The sequence below is a fragment of the Vulpes vulpes genome, chromosome 13, assembly GCF_048418805.1.
Source record: "Vulpes vulpes isolate BD-2025 chromosome 13, VulVul3, whole genome shotgun sequence".
NCBI classification, from domain to species: Eukaryota; Metazoa; Chordata; class Mammalia; order Carnivora; family Canidae; genus Vulpes; species Vulpes vulpes.
In genome coordinates this window covers 146,023,722-146,039,567 of record NC_132792.1, presented here as the reverse complement: position 1 = coordinate 146,039,567, position 15,846 = coordinate 146,023,722, and the positions used below count along the sequence as shown (strand labels likewise).

The 15,846-nt window shown below is 33.4% G+C and overlaps 1 protein-coding gene across 1 annotated transcript in view; it reads left to right on the top strand.

The window, feature by feature from the left end:
- The window catches only part of XPR1 (xenotropic and polytropic retrovirus receptor 1), a 223,282-nt gene that overhangs the window by 153,188 nt on the left and 54,248 nt on the right, over positions 1–15,846 (top strand). The window contains exons 7-9 of the mRNA XM_026001127.2: positions 3,507–3,588; positions 12,464–12,654; positions 12,865–13,044. Of these exons, the coding sequence (XP_025856912.1) occupies positions 3,507–3,588; positions 12,464–12,654; positions 12,865–13,044 (453 nt within the window). The remainder of the gene's footprint in view (positions 1–3,506; positions 3,589–12,463; positions 12,655–12,864; positions 13,045–15,846) is intronic.

Below are 15,846 nucleotides of genomic sequence, written 5' to 3'. Positions count from 1 at the left end.
AATTAAAAAAGACAAATGCATGAGAGATATAGCATGTTCATGGATTAGAAAACCCAATATTTCTAAGTTATCATTTCTTTCTAAATTGATAAAAAATGCAACACAATCCAGCTCAAGATCTCAATAGTCCTTTATATTTATTATATATATATATATATATATATATATATATATATATATATATATATATAAAACTGGTTAGCAAATTAAAAAATTTATATGGCAATACAGAGGACCAAGAACAACCAAAACAATTTTGGAACAACTTAGTTGAAAGATCAATACTACCTCATATCAAACTTACTAAAACTACAGTAATCAAGACAATGTGGTATTAATGTCAAAATCAGTAAATCAATGAATGAAACAATAAAAATCCAAAATTAGATCAATAAATACATGGACAACTGATTTTCAATAAAGATGTAAAGACAGGTAAGTGGAAAAAGGAAAATCTTTTCAACAAATGGTGCTGAAGCAATTGGCTTCCAAGTGAAAAAAAAAAAAACGAACTTCCACACATCTTTTATACTATACACAAAAATTAATTTTAAGTATACCATAGACTTAAATGGAAACTAAAACTACACATTTTTGAAGAAAATATAGGAACAAGTCATGATGACTGGTTTATGCAAAGATTTCCAAGAAATAAAACCAAAAGCACATCATTAAAATTTAAAACTTCTGCTTTCAGAAGACAATGTTAAGAGAATGAAAAGAAAAGCAACAGACTAGTAAAAAATACAGTAGATAAAAGACTTGCATTCAAAATATATAAAGAACTCCAGTACTCAAAAATAAGAAAACAAACAGCCCAGCTTAGAAATGGGCAAGAGATCTGAATAATCAAAGATGTATGAGTAGCAAGTAAACATGAATAGTTGTTCAGTATCATTAGTCGTAAGGAAATGCAAATTAAAACTATAGGGAGGTAACATACACCTATTAGAATGACTAAAAACATTGACACTAATTGTTGGAGGAACAAAGCTCTGAGATTTCATATGCTGCTAGTGGGAAGTAAAATGATGCAAGCATATTGGAAAACAATTTGGCAGTTTCTTAAAAATTGAACCTTCACCTACCATATAATCTGGCCATTATACTCATGGGTGTTACCCCAAGACAAATGCAAGCATATTTTCATATAAAGATGTATACAAAAGGGGCACCTAGCTGGCTCAGTCAGTAGAGCATTCAGTTCTTGATCAGGGTTCTGAGTTTGAACCCCATGTTGGGTGTAGAGCTAGCTTTCTTTAAATTACTAAATAAAATCCTTTAAAAAATGTTTCACACAAATGCACACAAAGTTTCACAAGTGTTGTTTTTTTTTTTTATTTTATTTTATTTATGATAGTCACAGAGAGAGAGAGAGAGAGAGAGAGAGAGAGGGGCAGAGACATAGGCAGAGGGAGAAGCAGGCTCCATGCACTGGGAGCCCGACGTGGGATTCGATCCTGGGTCTCCAGGATCGCGCCCTGGGCCAAAGGCAGGCGCTAAACCGCTGCGCCACCCAGGGATCCCATCACAAGTGTTTTGAAGCAACTTTATTCATAATATTCTAAAACTGGAAACAACTCATATACATATCAATAGGGAAATGGATAAACAAGTATGGTATATCCATACAATGGCATGCTACTCAGCAATAAGAAGGAATTAAACATTGATATATAGAACCATGAGTGCATCTTAAAATAATTACACTGAATGAAAGAAGCCAGACCAAAGAAGAGAATATACTATAAGATTCTGTTTACCTAAAATTTTGGAAAATGCAGACTACTATATAATGACAGAAAGTAGATCCATGATTGTCAGGGGTTGTGAGGTGAGATGGGGTGTGGTGAGAATAAAAGCATTACAGAAGGGCATAAGGAATCTCTCAGGGTAGGGGGATCAGCGTGTTCATTGTCTTGATTATGGTGATAATTTCCTAAGTGTTTACATATATCAAAACATCAAATTGTACACTTTAAATATGTGCAGTTTAGTATATGTCTTATAAAACTATTACAGATAAGAAAGGTAATCTTGAAAAATTCAGGTATTTCTGAATGCATGAAGAGGTAGTAAAGCTAAGAAAACATGGAAATGGTTATCCTTGGTGAGGAGGGAAGGTTATGGATCTGGCCAGGGGTAGAGACTTGAAAGGTAATAAAAATGTTCTGTTTCTGAAGATGGGTGATAGGTGCAGGTACATTTTATTATTCAATTCCTAACAGTCCAGATATGTTATTTGTATTCTTTTGTAAATGATAAATTACACAATTTTTTAAGCTAGAAAAATTTTTTTTGAAATTACAAATAACCATCTTCCCTCTGGATGCTTTCATTCTTAAGCTAACAATTCAGGTACCTATTACTGATGAATGTGTAAGTCAGAGAGAGTCTCAATGTTTTTTTCATTTAAAGGTTTTTAGAAAAAAAATAAATAAATAAATAAAGGTTTTTAGAGGGGCACCTGGGTGGCTCTCAGTTGGTTGGGTGTCTACCTTCAGTTCGGGTCATGATCTCAGGGTCCTGGGATTGAGCCCCAAGTTGGTCTTTCTGCTCAGTGGAGAGCCTGCTTCTCCCTCTCCCTCAGCACCCTCCCCCGCCCCACATTTCTCTCTCTCTCTCTCAAGGAAAGAGAAGAAAGAAAGAAAGAAAGAAAGAAAGAAAGAAAGAAAGAAAGAAAGACAAGAAAGAAAAGAAAAGAAAAAAAAGAAAAGAAAAGAAAAGAAAAGAAAGAAAGAATTTTTAGAAAACATTTAAACTGTCTTGAAAGTAATACCACCTTTAAAAAGAGAAGCTCTTTATAACATAGCAAATATTTAAATTCATAATATTTTTTTTCTCCTGTTTCTCATCCCTTTATGTTTAAAATATCAGGGCACTTTCTTATATAATTAGAAAAAGGTTGATTTTCTTTTATCATTTTCTAAATATAAAACTACTATTAGAAAAATATTTTTTTTTGTACCTACACACTCTGGAGATTCTGAGTCTCTGGAGAATCTCTATTATACCTTAAAAATTCACTTTAAATTACCCCAGTGTTAATAGTATAAGTAATATAGAAAATAAGTGTTCTTAATTTTGCCATTGTCTCCATGGTTCATAAGTACCAAATATGAGTAATAGTGACATACAAAATTTAAAGATAGAAACACACACAAAAAAAAAAAAAAACAAAAAAAAAAGATATAAACATTGTAAAAAATGAAGTTGCACTTAGATTTCTTCTATAAGAAAAATTCAGTGTATATATGATTTGATTTTTAAGATTAAATTTTTTATTTAGTAACTCAGATTTCTCTAAAGATACTCGAATAACTAGGAAATCTAGTTAGGAGAATGAAAGGATGTTTCTTGGTTCTGATTTATAAAAATTCAGTTAATAAATTATTTTTCTTTTCATAGTAGAGCTTTGGGACTCATACTACTTAATTTATTGTTGCATATACTAAATATATGCAGTATTTTGCCCTGTACTCAGTGTGCTGTTTTTCTATCTACAGCCTGCACCAGCATGGACTACTTTTAGAGTTGGCCTATTTTGTGGAATATTCATTGTACTGAATATTACCCTTGTGCTTGCCGGTAAGTTGTTTAAATTTGGAATTAAATTATCCTTAGTGATATGCCTTTGTTATATTCTGTTCCTCTATCAAAACTAGTGCAAAACAAAGCTACTACTAAAAGAGAAATTTGTCAGGGCTAAGTTTTTTGTTCTTATAAATGATTGGGAGGGATGGAGTGGTGTTTGGGCATTTGTGTGGTTTGTTTTTCCTTTTGAATATAGTTATCCTTTAAAACATTACTAGTTTATGACTTTTATTCCTCATCATTTTCTATTTTTTATGTACAATTTCTTTATACTTTTTCTAAGTTCAGACATTAAGAACCTCAGCTTCCTTGATCACAGTTGAGAATAAATAAGATTAAAAAATTCATGTACTAAAGCTCGTTCACTTTGCTTATTGGAGACTCTCTCACATCCTTTCCAGAATGTATTTGCAATTACTTTGAATATAATTTTAAGAAACATGTTTATATAATTTCCTATTCTATAGAAGTTAAGAATTAAAGGTAGGAGGAATTGCTGAAAGTAAAAGCACTCCCAGCATCAAGAAATGATATAACAGCAAGGGAGGTATTATCTTACTAAAACTCCCAACAGAATTTGACGTACCCCTCAGCAGCATTTAACATTGTGGATCATTCCTTCTTGAAACTCTTTCTTCACTTGGTTTTGCTGGGAAACCACATTCTGCTGACAGTTCTTGCCAATCTCCTTTGGTAGCTCTTCTCTTCTTTGTGACATCTAAATGTTGGGCAATACTGCTGGGTTAAATCCTCAAATCTCTTTCTCTGTTGACACTCATTTCCTACCTAGGCAATCTTTTTCAAGCCTATGGCTAGAAGTATTATCTGTATGCTAATGACTCAAGTATGTATACTCTATCCTCTGAAAGATATCTGGTTGACTATTTGGATTTAGAGTGGGCATTTCTAACTTACATGGACAAATTTTTTTTTACCCCAAAATATACTTTCTTTTCCATATATCATCACCTTTTATCAGATTCTCAGGCCAAAACCTTTAGCCTCTCTTTAACCTCTCATACCTCATCTCCAATCCATCAGCAGATTCTATGGCTTTATCTTTAAAATGTGGTTTTTTGGTTTCTGGGCTCAGCGTGGAGTCTGCTTGAGAGTCTCTTCCTCTTTCTCATCCTCTCCCCTTGCTTACACGCAATTACATGCAATTGCATAAGAGGCTTTTCCCCAAGATGTCTGTGTGGCTTACTCCTTCACTATATTTATGTGAATATATTTATGTAGTGTCTGTTCAAGTGCCACTTCTTCACTAAAGCCTTCCCTAATTATCCTTCTCTAAAAAAATCTGCTCTATCCCTTCAGCCTACATTAGTTTTCTTCAGAGCACTTTTAAGTACACGATACAATATTACATATTTATATTTCTTCTGTTTTCCCACTGGAATATAAGTTCTTTGATCCCTGGACTCTTGTCTTCTATTCACCATTGTATCTCTAGCAATTAGAATACCACCTGGGCCATAGAAAGGGTTCAAAAAATATTAGTGGAAGCTAGAATGGATGGAAGAGAAGGGCAGAGATAAAATTAAATGATAAACAGAAAGCACAAACAGCAAAAAGACAAATCTCAAAGGTTCTTGCATTCAAGGACTTCAAGAGCAAATAATCCTGGTATACCTCAAGAGTGTGTGTACTTAGGCTTATAATAACTATGAACCATTAATAAAGAATTAAATTCTGTTCCAGTAAATCTGCAAAGAAACATGACTTAGAAACAGATGGTATTGTATAAATATCCATCATATTCTATCTTCAGTGTTGAGTAATCATAATAGTGCCTGAACAAAGAAGTTTCTATTACTGTTGTACTTACTGTTCTCGATTGCAGGGACTGTGTATTTTTCATTTTTGTATTTCAGGTTTCTAACACAGTGCTACACATATAGCAGATGTTTAAGAAAAAATTTACTGAACTTGTTTTTCCTCATTAACCATTCTCCTTAATTAGGATTGTCAATTATAAATTATGACCCAAGTTGTAATGGCTCATAGAGAACATATGAACTTTACCTTCTGATAGTGTGTTTTCATTTGTGTTTTTAGAATTCTCTTTCCTCCCAGTTACTAAAAGTTGTATCTAATAATTATGGTCCACTATAAGCTCATGATTTAATATTGGTATAATTTATTATATTTTAATCTAGTTCTATTTCTTTAAATGAATGCAATCTATTTATATAAACTACAGGGAAATACTGCAATAAAAAACCCAGCCCTAGATTTTCAAGCTAGCTGTTAGGGAAGGAACACTAACTTGTCTTCAAAAGGTCTTGCCTGGATTCTAGTGTCAGCTCTACTGTTTAATTGTTTTGGCTTTAAGGATATCATTTAACTTCTCTGAAATGATTTCCTTATTTGTTAGGTGAGTTTACTACCTTAGATTTATAGTTTTGTTTTAGAAACTCATTCAGCAGGTAAATTTGATATATCTCATGATTATGCTTGATACTTTTAAGTCTTTAGATAAGAGAATCCCTTTCCTTATGAAGTTTATTATGCCAGGGAGATTAAGATGTATATTAAAACAGTAGTAATATACTACAAGACAGAAAATGTTAAATGTTCTAAGCAGGCCAAAGGACCAAAGTGATTACTTTTAAATGAAAGCATCAGGGAAGACTTAATGGAAGAAATGGCATTTATGCTGGACACTGGTGGAATGAAAAGCATTCCAAGACAAGGAGATAGTTAAGCAGAGATTTAGTTGATAGGGAAGAGGGTGGGGCATAGGAGGAGGGAATGGGTTATGAAGGAGAGAAATGATAAATTCACCTAGTGTGAAGGAGAATACTAGATGATACAGTTTGAGACCACTTCATGGAGATCAGCTAAGAATTATAAGTAAACATGGGATACCTGGATGGATCAGTCGGTTAAGGGTTCGACTCTTGATTTTGGATCAGGTCATGATCTCAGGGTTCTGGGATTGAGCCTGCTGGAAATTCTGTCTCCCATCTACCTCTCCCTCTGCCCCTCCCCTCACTCGAGCCCATGCTCTTTCTCTCCCTGTCTCTCAAATAAATCTTTTTAAAAAACAGAAGTAGAAGTAAAACCTGTTTATTGTTGTGAAGCACTACATCAATATAAATTATATGGTGTATGTGATAGTAGTTGTTCTAAGAAAAACCTCATTTATGTGTGAAGTTTTTTCTTTTATTTTCAAGATGAATGCGATGATAATTATCATCACTAAATAATAAGAAAAAATAACCTTCATTCTTTTTATGAGTGCATTGAAGTTTTTTTAATTCAGGGACAAACTGAGGTTTTGTTTTCTTTTGTAAACATAAACTGTTTTGTGAGACAGTCTAATTTTTTTTAACTGTGGTGCGTTATGTTCTCTCACCTCAGAACTCTTCCTTTGTTTGATCTTTGTGTGTGTATGAGAGGAGGCAGGGTAAATATAAAGCCAGCTGTCTATCTTTATTTATCTCCCAGCGGGTACTTAAAAGATAACAGTGTTGAGAGATGAGAGAGAAGTACAGCAGTAGTAATGCATGTACAAGCACGATTCTTTTTTCATTCATATAAAAAAATAATGTGTGTAATTGCTGTAGTTTCTCAAGGGGATATGACCTGATATTTAATAATTTGTCTGAAATTCACATATTTCAGATATTTAGTTTCTTGAAGTTGCAAAATTACCTGATTCAGATTTTTAAAAACTTGTTCTCTTATAGATTTCTAGTAACCTTTACTCAATTTGATACAATAACAATATATTATATTTCATTTTTTGGTTTGCTAAAGATATGAATTTGGCCATTTAAAGTACATAAAAATGTGTGAAATAGGTACTCATACCCTAATAGTAAAAGTATTAATTGTTTCAATCTCTTTGGAGGATAATTTGGCAATGGATATAAAAATTTAAATACAATCACTTTGGTTAAGCAGTTTTATTTCTAGAAATTTATTTTACAGACATACTTGTGTATGGGTGCAAGGACATACACGAGACAAGTGTATTCACTGCCATTTTGTTTATAGTAACAAAATTTAGAAACCACTCAAATTTCCATCAGTTGAGAATTGTTTAAAAAACTAAATGATGTTAGCTCAGTGCAATGAAATGACATGAAGATTAAAGCGAATGAGTATAGGACTTTGGAGAATGGTTTGGTTGTATCTACCAAAACCAAACATGTACTATACTGGGTTGCTTCAAAAAACTAAATGATGTTAGCTCAGTGCAATGAAATGTCATGAAGATTAAAGCGAATGAGTATAGGACTTTGGAGAATGGTTTGGTTGTATCTACCAAAACCGAACATGTACTATACTGGGTTGTTTCTACCCATTAATATGTACTGTGCTGCTGTGAATATGCATATTCTTAGATTTGTTTGGGTACCTGGTTTCAGATCTTTTGGATATATACCTAGGAGTGGAATCATTCAGTTATGTGATAATTCTGTGTTTAATCTTCGAAGGCACCACCAAATTGTTTTCCATAGAGGCTATACAATTTTTCATTTTCATCAGCAATTTATGAGGACTCCATTTTCTTTACACCCTTACCAACATTCGTGGTTTTCCATTTTATTTGTTTACTTTTTAATTATAGCCATCCTAGTGGGTGTGAAGTGGTATCTTGTTAATGTTTTCATTTGCATTTCCCTAATGACTCATGGTATTGAGCATCTTTTTATGTGCTTATTGGCCATTTGTGTATTTTCTTTGGAATGGCTGTCCAAGTCCTTTGCTCATTATTTGAGTTGTCTTCTTAATGTTAAGTTACAAGAGTTCTTTATATATTCTGGATACTAGACCCTTACCAAGATACATGATTTGCAAATATTTTCTCTCATAGTATAGATTGTTTTTTGCATTCTTCATTACATCCTTTGATGCACAAAAGTTTTAAATTTTTTTTAATGATTTTATTTATTCATGAGAGGCAGAGACATAGGTTGAGGGAGAAGCCAGCTCCCTGTGAGGACCCTGATCTGGGACTCCACAGGACCCTGAGATCATGCCCTGAACTGAAGTCAGATGCTCAACCAGGAGCCACCCAGCCATTCCAAGTTTATAATTTTTATAAAGCCTGATTTCTCTATTTTTTTTTTCTTTCTTTGAGCTAATTTTTGTACCTGGTGTGAGATAGGGATTCAACTTCATTATTTTGCATGTGGCTATCTAGTTGTCCCAGCACCATTTGTTGAAGAAAATATTTTTTTCCATTGAATGGTCTTGGCATTCTTGTTGAAAACCAACCAGCCATTGATATATAGATTTATTTCTAAACTCCCAATTCCATTCCATTTGTCTGTATGTCTTTTAATGCCAATACCACATTGCTTTATACTAAATTTAGAAACCACAAAAAGGTGAGACCTCTAACTTTGTTCCTCTTTTTCAATAATGTTTCAATAATGTGAATTTGAGGATCAGTTTTTCATTTCTGCAAAACAAAGGTGATTGGAACTCTAACTTTGTTCCTCTTTTTCAATAATGTTTCAATAATGTGAATTTGAGGATCAATTTTTCATTTCTGCAAAACAAAGGTGATTGGAATTTTGATAGGGATTGTAATAAATCTGCAAAACACTTTGTTGCCATCTTAATATCAAGTCTTGTAAATCCATGAACATGGGATTTCTTTCAGCAATATTTTGTAGTTTTTAATGAATAAGTCTTTCACTTTCTTAAGTAAATTAATTCTTAGGTGTTTTATTCCTTTAGGTGCTATTGTGATTGAAATTGTTTTCTTGGGGATCCCTGGGTGGCGCAGCGGTTTGGCGCCTGCCTTTGGCCCAGGGCGCGATCCTGGAGACCCGGGATCGAGTCCCACATCAGGCTCCCGGTGCATGGAGCCTGCTTCTCCCTCTGCCTGTGTCTCTGCCTCTCTCTCTCTCTCTCTCTCTCTGTGACTATCATAAATAAATAAATAAATAAATAAACAAACAAACAAACAAACAAACAAATTGTTTTCTTAATTTCATTTCAGAGTTTTCATTGCTGGTATATACAGAGACAACTGAATTTCATGTGTTGATTTTGTACCCTGCAATTTGGCTGAATTTATTAGCTCTAGTGGTTTTATTGTGTATTCTTTGGGACTTAGGCGTATTATTTTTGTTTCCTGATTGTTATATCTATGGTTTTTGCTTAGGAATCAGGATGTGAAACCATATATAGTTTCTTATTTACAATTTGCCAATTAATCTTGCTATCATACTTGATCCTTTGTGGTCTCTTCTTCATTTAACAGCTGCAATAGCCCTTTAAAGTTATTACTTGGTCATGCCATTTATGTGTAAAACCTTTCATTGGCTTTATACATTGGAGTAAATGTTTAAGTCTTGACAAAATACTATAAAATCCTGTCTGATTTTCCTATGGCTTTTTAGCACTTTACTTCTCATTTATTTCAATTATAGTGGCCTTGGTCTTCTTTCTGTTCCTGGAGCATCGGCCTCATCCCTATCTTAGGGCCTTTTGTACTTATCTATTTGGAGCCATATTTTTCTGTATATTCACACGATTCATTCTCTTTTTACTTAGGATCTCTGCAGATGTCGGGACATCTGGGTGGTGCAGTTGATTAAATGTCCACCTCTTGGTTTCGCCCCAGGTCCTGATCTCAGGGTCGTGGGATCAACCCCAATGTTGGGTTCTGTGCTTAACACAGAGCCTGCTTAAGACTGTCTCTCCTCACTCTGTCCCCCTCCCTCTCTAAAATAAATAATTACATGTTTTTGATTTTGTTTTTTTTTTTAAAAGGGTCTCTACAAATGTCATCTTCTGACAATCTTCTTAACCACCATACCTAAAATAGCACCTAATATCATCATTATTCATTTCCTTTCCCTCCTTTTTTTTCCCCTTAAAAACCGTTTTGTAGGGCACCTGGGTGGCTCAGTGGTTGAGCATCTGCCTTTGGCTCAGGGTATGATCCTGGGGTCCTGGGATCACATCTCTCGTACCTGTGGGGAGCCTGCTTTTTCCCCTGCCTATGTCTCCTGCCTCTCTCTCTCTGTCTCTCCTGAATAAATAAATAAAATCTTTAAAACAAACAAAAACACCTTTTGTTATCTGATATTATACAGAAAAAAGTTTCCAGAAGACAGGTATTTTTTTCTGTTGTTTATTACTGAATCTTCAGCTCTTTGAGTGGTGTTAGATATATTAGGCATCTAATAAATATTTGTCAAATTAATGGAAAAAACGAGGTTTCTTCAGGTGAAAGGAAAAAGAAACTGATACACTCTGAATATTCATCATTGTCTTAGTCATGTAATATATGTTGATCATATTTATCTTCTTAACAAATTCATGAGAATAGTTATTATCCCCATTGACCAACAAGGAAATGAAGATGTGGAAAAATAAAATAATTTGCCCTAAAGTAAGTAGATTTGAAGTCTGGTCTACAGTGTTTAACTCCAAAGCAAAGGCTTTTACTCCCCTGTTATTTTTAAATTATTAAGTAGGGGGGATCCCTGGGTGGCCCAGGGCACGATCCTGGAGTCCCAGGATCAAGTCCCACGTCGGGCTCCTGGCATGGAGCCTGCTTCTCCCTCCTCCTGTGTCTCTGCCTCTCTCTCTCTGTGTGTCTATCATGAATAAATAAATAAATTAATTAATTAATAAATTTCATCGATCATAAATAAATTTATTTTTAAAAAATAAACTATTAAGTAGGCTATGTACTATAGAGAATACAAAGATAACTAATAAATAGTTATTTAAATTAAATATAAGATAGTATATAAATTTCAAATGAGCCTAATAAATAATTTTATAGTTATTTAGAAAACTGAGAAATCATCAGTCAAATTGAAATGTTTGGCACATAGTAGGCTCAAAATGAAACATTGATTCAATAAATTTATGAACAGGTGAGGATTTGGCTCATACATATTAAGTAGAATTTGAATTGGTAGAGCAAGGCCATTTTAGATACAGGTGACAACATAAGCAAATGTGAAAAGCAAACTTGTGAAAAGGCTGATAAAATTCATCAGGAGGTAAGAATTAATGTTTAGGAGCATTGTGAGATAAGTTTGGGGAAAGTGAGTTGGACATCATATTGTGATGAGGAACTTGAATTCCAAGGCTAAGGTGTTTAAACATTAAAGTTATTGAAGAGCTATAAAGTAATAGTGGTACTGAATATTTATATAGGCATAGGGACAATAGAATGTCATGGTTAAGAGTGTGGGCTTTGGAGCAAAGAACTGTCTGAGTTAAAATTGTGGCTCTGCCCTCTACTAGCTTGGTAATCCTGAGCAAATTATTCAGCCTCTCTGTGCTCTAATTTCCTCACCAATCAAATGGAGATAATAGCTTTTAAGGCACAGGACCATTGTGAGGATTAAATGAATTATTATATGCAAAAATAGAGAACAATCCTTAGCACAGAGTAAGTATTCTGTAAATATTAACATTACAGTTTTCACTTTTATTTTCACTTGCTTTCATGTGTACTGTGTCTTTTAATTTTCACATCAACTCTGTAAGGTAGGTATTATTATAGTCAATTTAATGACAGAACAAAGCCAAGGAAGTTATATCATGGTAGAAATCCTTAGCTGACAGACCTGATCATTTGGTTCTAAACAATTTCGTACTGTGATTCTTTGTAATCTAAAAAACTAATGGAACAATGGACTAATGTGCCAAAAGGCAAGTTTTAGGAAAACTATTCTAGTGAAAATTCGCAAAATGAAATGAAAAAGAGAAAGAAACTAGAAGCAAGTTTGTCATGCTCTTTCAATGATCTAGGCTTAGGTTTTATTTATAAAAACTTTTTATGCCATGGACTGTGTCATTGAGGATTAAAGAGTAAAGACAATTAAAGGAGACATTTTGAATTTTCTAACTAACCAATTAATTGATACTTTTTCAGCTGTATTTAAACTTGAAACAGATAGAAGTATATGGCCGTTGATAAGAATCTATCGGGGTGGCTTTCTTCTGATTGAATTCCTTTTTCTACTGGGCATCAACACATATGGTTGGAGACAGGCTGGAGTGAATCATGTGCTCATCTTTGAACTTAATCCGAGAAGCAATTTGTCTCATCAGCATCTTTTTGAGGTAATCAAAGCAAGACATAAGTCCCATGAATTTAGTTCACACAAGCTATATAGCTGGTTTAGTGGGTACTGAAATCTATCTTCTCCTTGAAGATTATTGACATAATATCTAAACATTTATCTAACCTTAGTTTTATTAAAGATATTTCTGAGTAATGGTTAAAAAAAATAACAATTTTTCTCTTTTCTTGTCTTTACCATTCTTTATCAGATTGCTGGATTCCTTGGGATATTGTGGTGCCTGAGCCTTCTGGCATGCTTCTTTGCTCCAATTAGTGTCATCCCCACATATGTGTATCCACTTGTTCTTTATGGATTTATGGTTTTCTTTCTTATCAACCCCACCAAAACTTTCTATTATAAGTCCCGGTTTTGGCTGCTTAAACTGCTGGTAAGTCCAGAAATTTGTCTATCATTTTTAGAGTGGTGTATTGGTCACTGACTTCCTCCAGGAGGAAACCAAGTCTGCTGTATTGCACAACTCCAGAAGGCATGGTTCACTTTATAGTCTATGTGAATGGTGCTCTAGAGCCAGGGGCAAAGAATATAGTGTAATATAGTGTACACCTTATATTGTACAGTACAGTCGCCCTGGGAAAAATACGCATTTTTTCCTCCGAAAATGGAATATGAAGTGTCCAATAGTGAAATGATTTTGCAAATTAATAATAAATTCTTGAATAATTTAAGTACTTTTTACAAATTATTTTTTTTTAATTTTTTAAAATTTTTATTTATTTATGATAGTCACACAGAGAGAGAGAGAGAGAGAGGCAGAGACATAGGTAGAGGGAGAAGCAGGCTCCATGCACCGGGAGCCCGATGTGGGATTCGATCCCGGGTCTCCAGGATCGCGCCCTGGGTCAAAGGGCAGGCGCCAAACCGCTGTGCCACCCAGGGATCCCAACTTTTTACAAATTATTTAACCAGCTATGATAACATGTAGAACTCTATGAATTTCTTTTTCTTTTTTTTAGAGGTGGTGAAACTATTCTTTTCCTGTAAATTGATAGTCAGCTATTTTGATTTTACAAAAGATTAGTTCTCTAAAATCAGCAAGAATATCTTACCAGAAAGCTTTAACTTGAGAAGCTGACTTGGATAATAATAAATTTATTTATAATAAATTCCATTTCTTCTTCTACTTTACCTATTTCTTAATGATCTCAAAATCCTGCAGTCTCAGCATTAGGATATAGAATTTCTTGGAAAAATAGTAGCTGCATTTTTTTGTGATAGTGTAAGATAGCATGGGGAGGGGACTTCTGCTTACTCCTAAATTAAACCAGCTCTATTTTCAAAGTTAATCGAGAATGCTCTTCTATAATTATTTCTTGGGTTATGAATTACAACTAACAATAAAGTGAAGATTAGTGATTCAATTGACTAGTCTCTTTACATACTTTTAGAATTCTTGTAATTATTATCTTACCTTTTTTCTACCTTAGGAAGTATACTACCATGAAAACTGTAGTTTTAATTTCTTTTTTCCTTTTGTATGGCCCTTAAGTTTAGCAGAATGTTTTTGTTCTTAGCAATACATTTTCTGTATCTAGCATTGCTTAAATTTTTATCTGAAGACATGTAATACAGCTTCCTTATTAAAAAGCAGTAAGCACACAGCAAGTAAAAAGCCACTTATGTTCTAGTACAGGTTAAGTATTCATAGCAATCAGGAAAAGAAAATGGCCCAGATTTCTTTGATCTTTTTTCCCACAAAGCTGATTATTATTTATTTGTATTTCTTATTTCCTCCAGTAGGATTTTTATCACAAATTGAGAATATCCCTCTTTTCCTCCAATTTCATTAAGTATTAATAAATAAAAGAGCAAATCATTTCCATTAAGTATAGCACCACTAGCCTAACTTTGGGTCTAAATGTGGAACTTAGATGTGCAAGAGTATTTTGAAAAAAAAAAAAAAAAAAGTATGCAGTCACCTTTTATACATTTTGTCATCATTTAGAAAACATGCTGTTTAGAGGATTTTTTTTTAAGACACAAGAAAAATTTGAAGTTTTTTTTTAATTTAAACTAAAACTAAATCATATCCAGTTAGTACAATTATTAGATTACCTTTTTATTTTGAGATTGTCATTTTATTGCTAGAATTTGTGGAGTTTTAAAACTTGCATAAAAATGTGGTATTCTTGTTACAAGGAAATAACTTTAAGATTATAAATACCTATTGTCTCTTGCTTCCATTATTGTGAAATCTCTATAAAGTTGTTTTGAAACATAGTTTGAAGGACTCAGAAAACTCAGATGTTAATATGACTGTATTGCAATAACAGAATATTATCATTGTGTACATTGTGTTCAGTGAACATTTCCCCAATGCATCCTTCTCTGTTTAAATAGTAAGCTATGATTCATGCATGACCAGTTAGCCTTATTAGCAGAATGATTCCCCATTCAGTAGACATTTATCAATGCATCTGCTATGTGTTAGTAAATGAGGACTTACTGATGGAGTAGGTTGACAGTGATGATATAATAAGGAACAAGAGAATAGTAAAATGTACCATCAGAAGCAGTGCGGTGCAGAAAGCAGCATTGTGGTTTGTTATATTTGTAATAACAATTGTATACAGGAAAAATGTTGCTTATAGAGCATTTTAATATTAATTGACCAGTAGGTCTTGCTGAGAAAACTTAACCTGAGACTTATTTCTAGTGAATTAACAAAAATATTTCCACCCTAGTTATGTTTCTCTGATACAGCTTTTTAAAAAGTTTCATCATAAAGTAAAGGTACATTTCCTTCTTTTTTTTCTTTAATTTTTAGTGAAAAAGAACAAATCACTTGACCATAGTGGTAGGCACTGGATGACACTTATATCCATATTTAAATTCAAATTTATGTAATTTACATGCCATACACGTCCCCAAAAAAAGCTTTAAAAAATTTATTATAAATTTATTTCTTTTGATACTTACATGTCAAGTAAGTAGTAGTTTGTTTGCATTAATGATATAGCTTTTCTCTCTGGCTTATTGCACGGCTTATTGAAAGAGCAAGAGAATGATCAAGAAACTGAGCCATGGCCTCAAAATATATCAGCTCCAGAAAACACCGCAAAACCTGTACTATGCCCTGCAGATATCTGGTCTAACTTCCAAAGCCCAGTTCCTTTCATAGATAGTTGATATCCAGGATAAATTCATAATATAGCCATTTATCTCCCTCAAA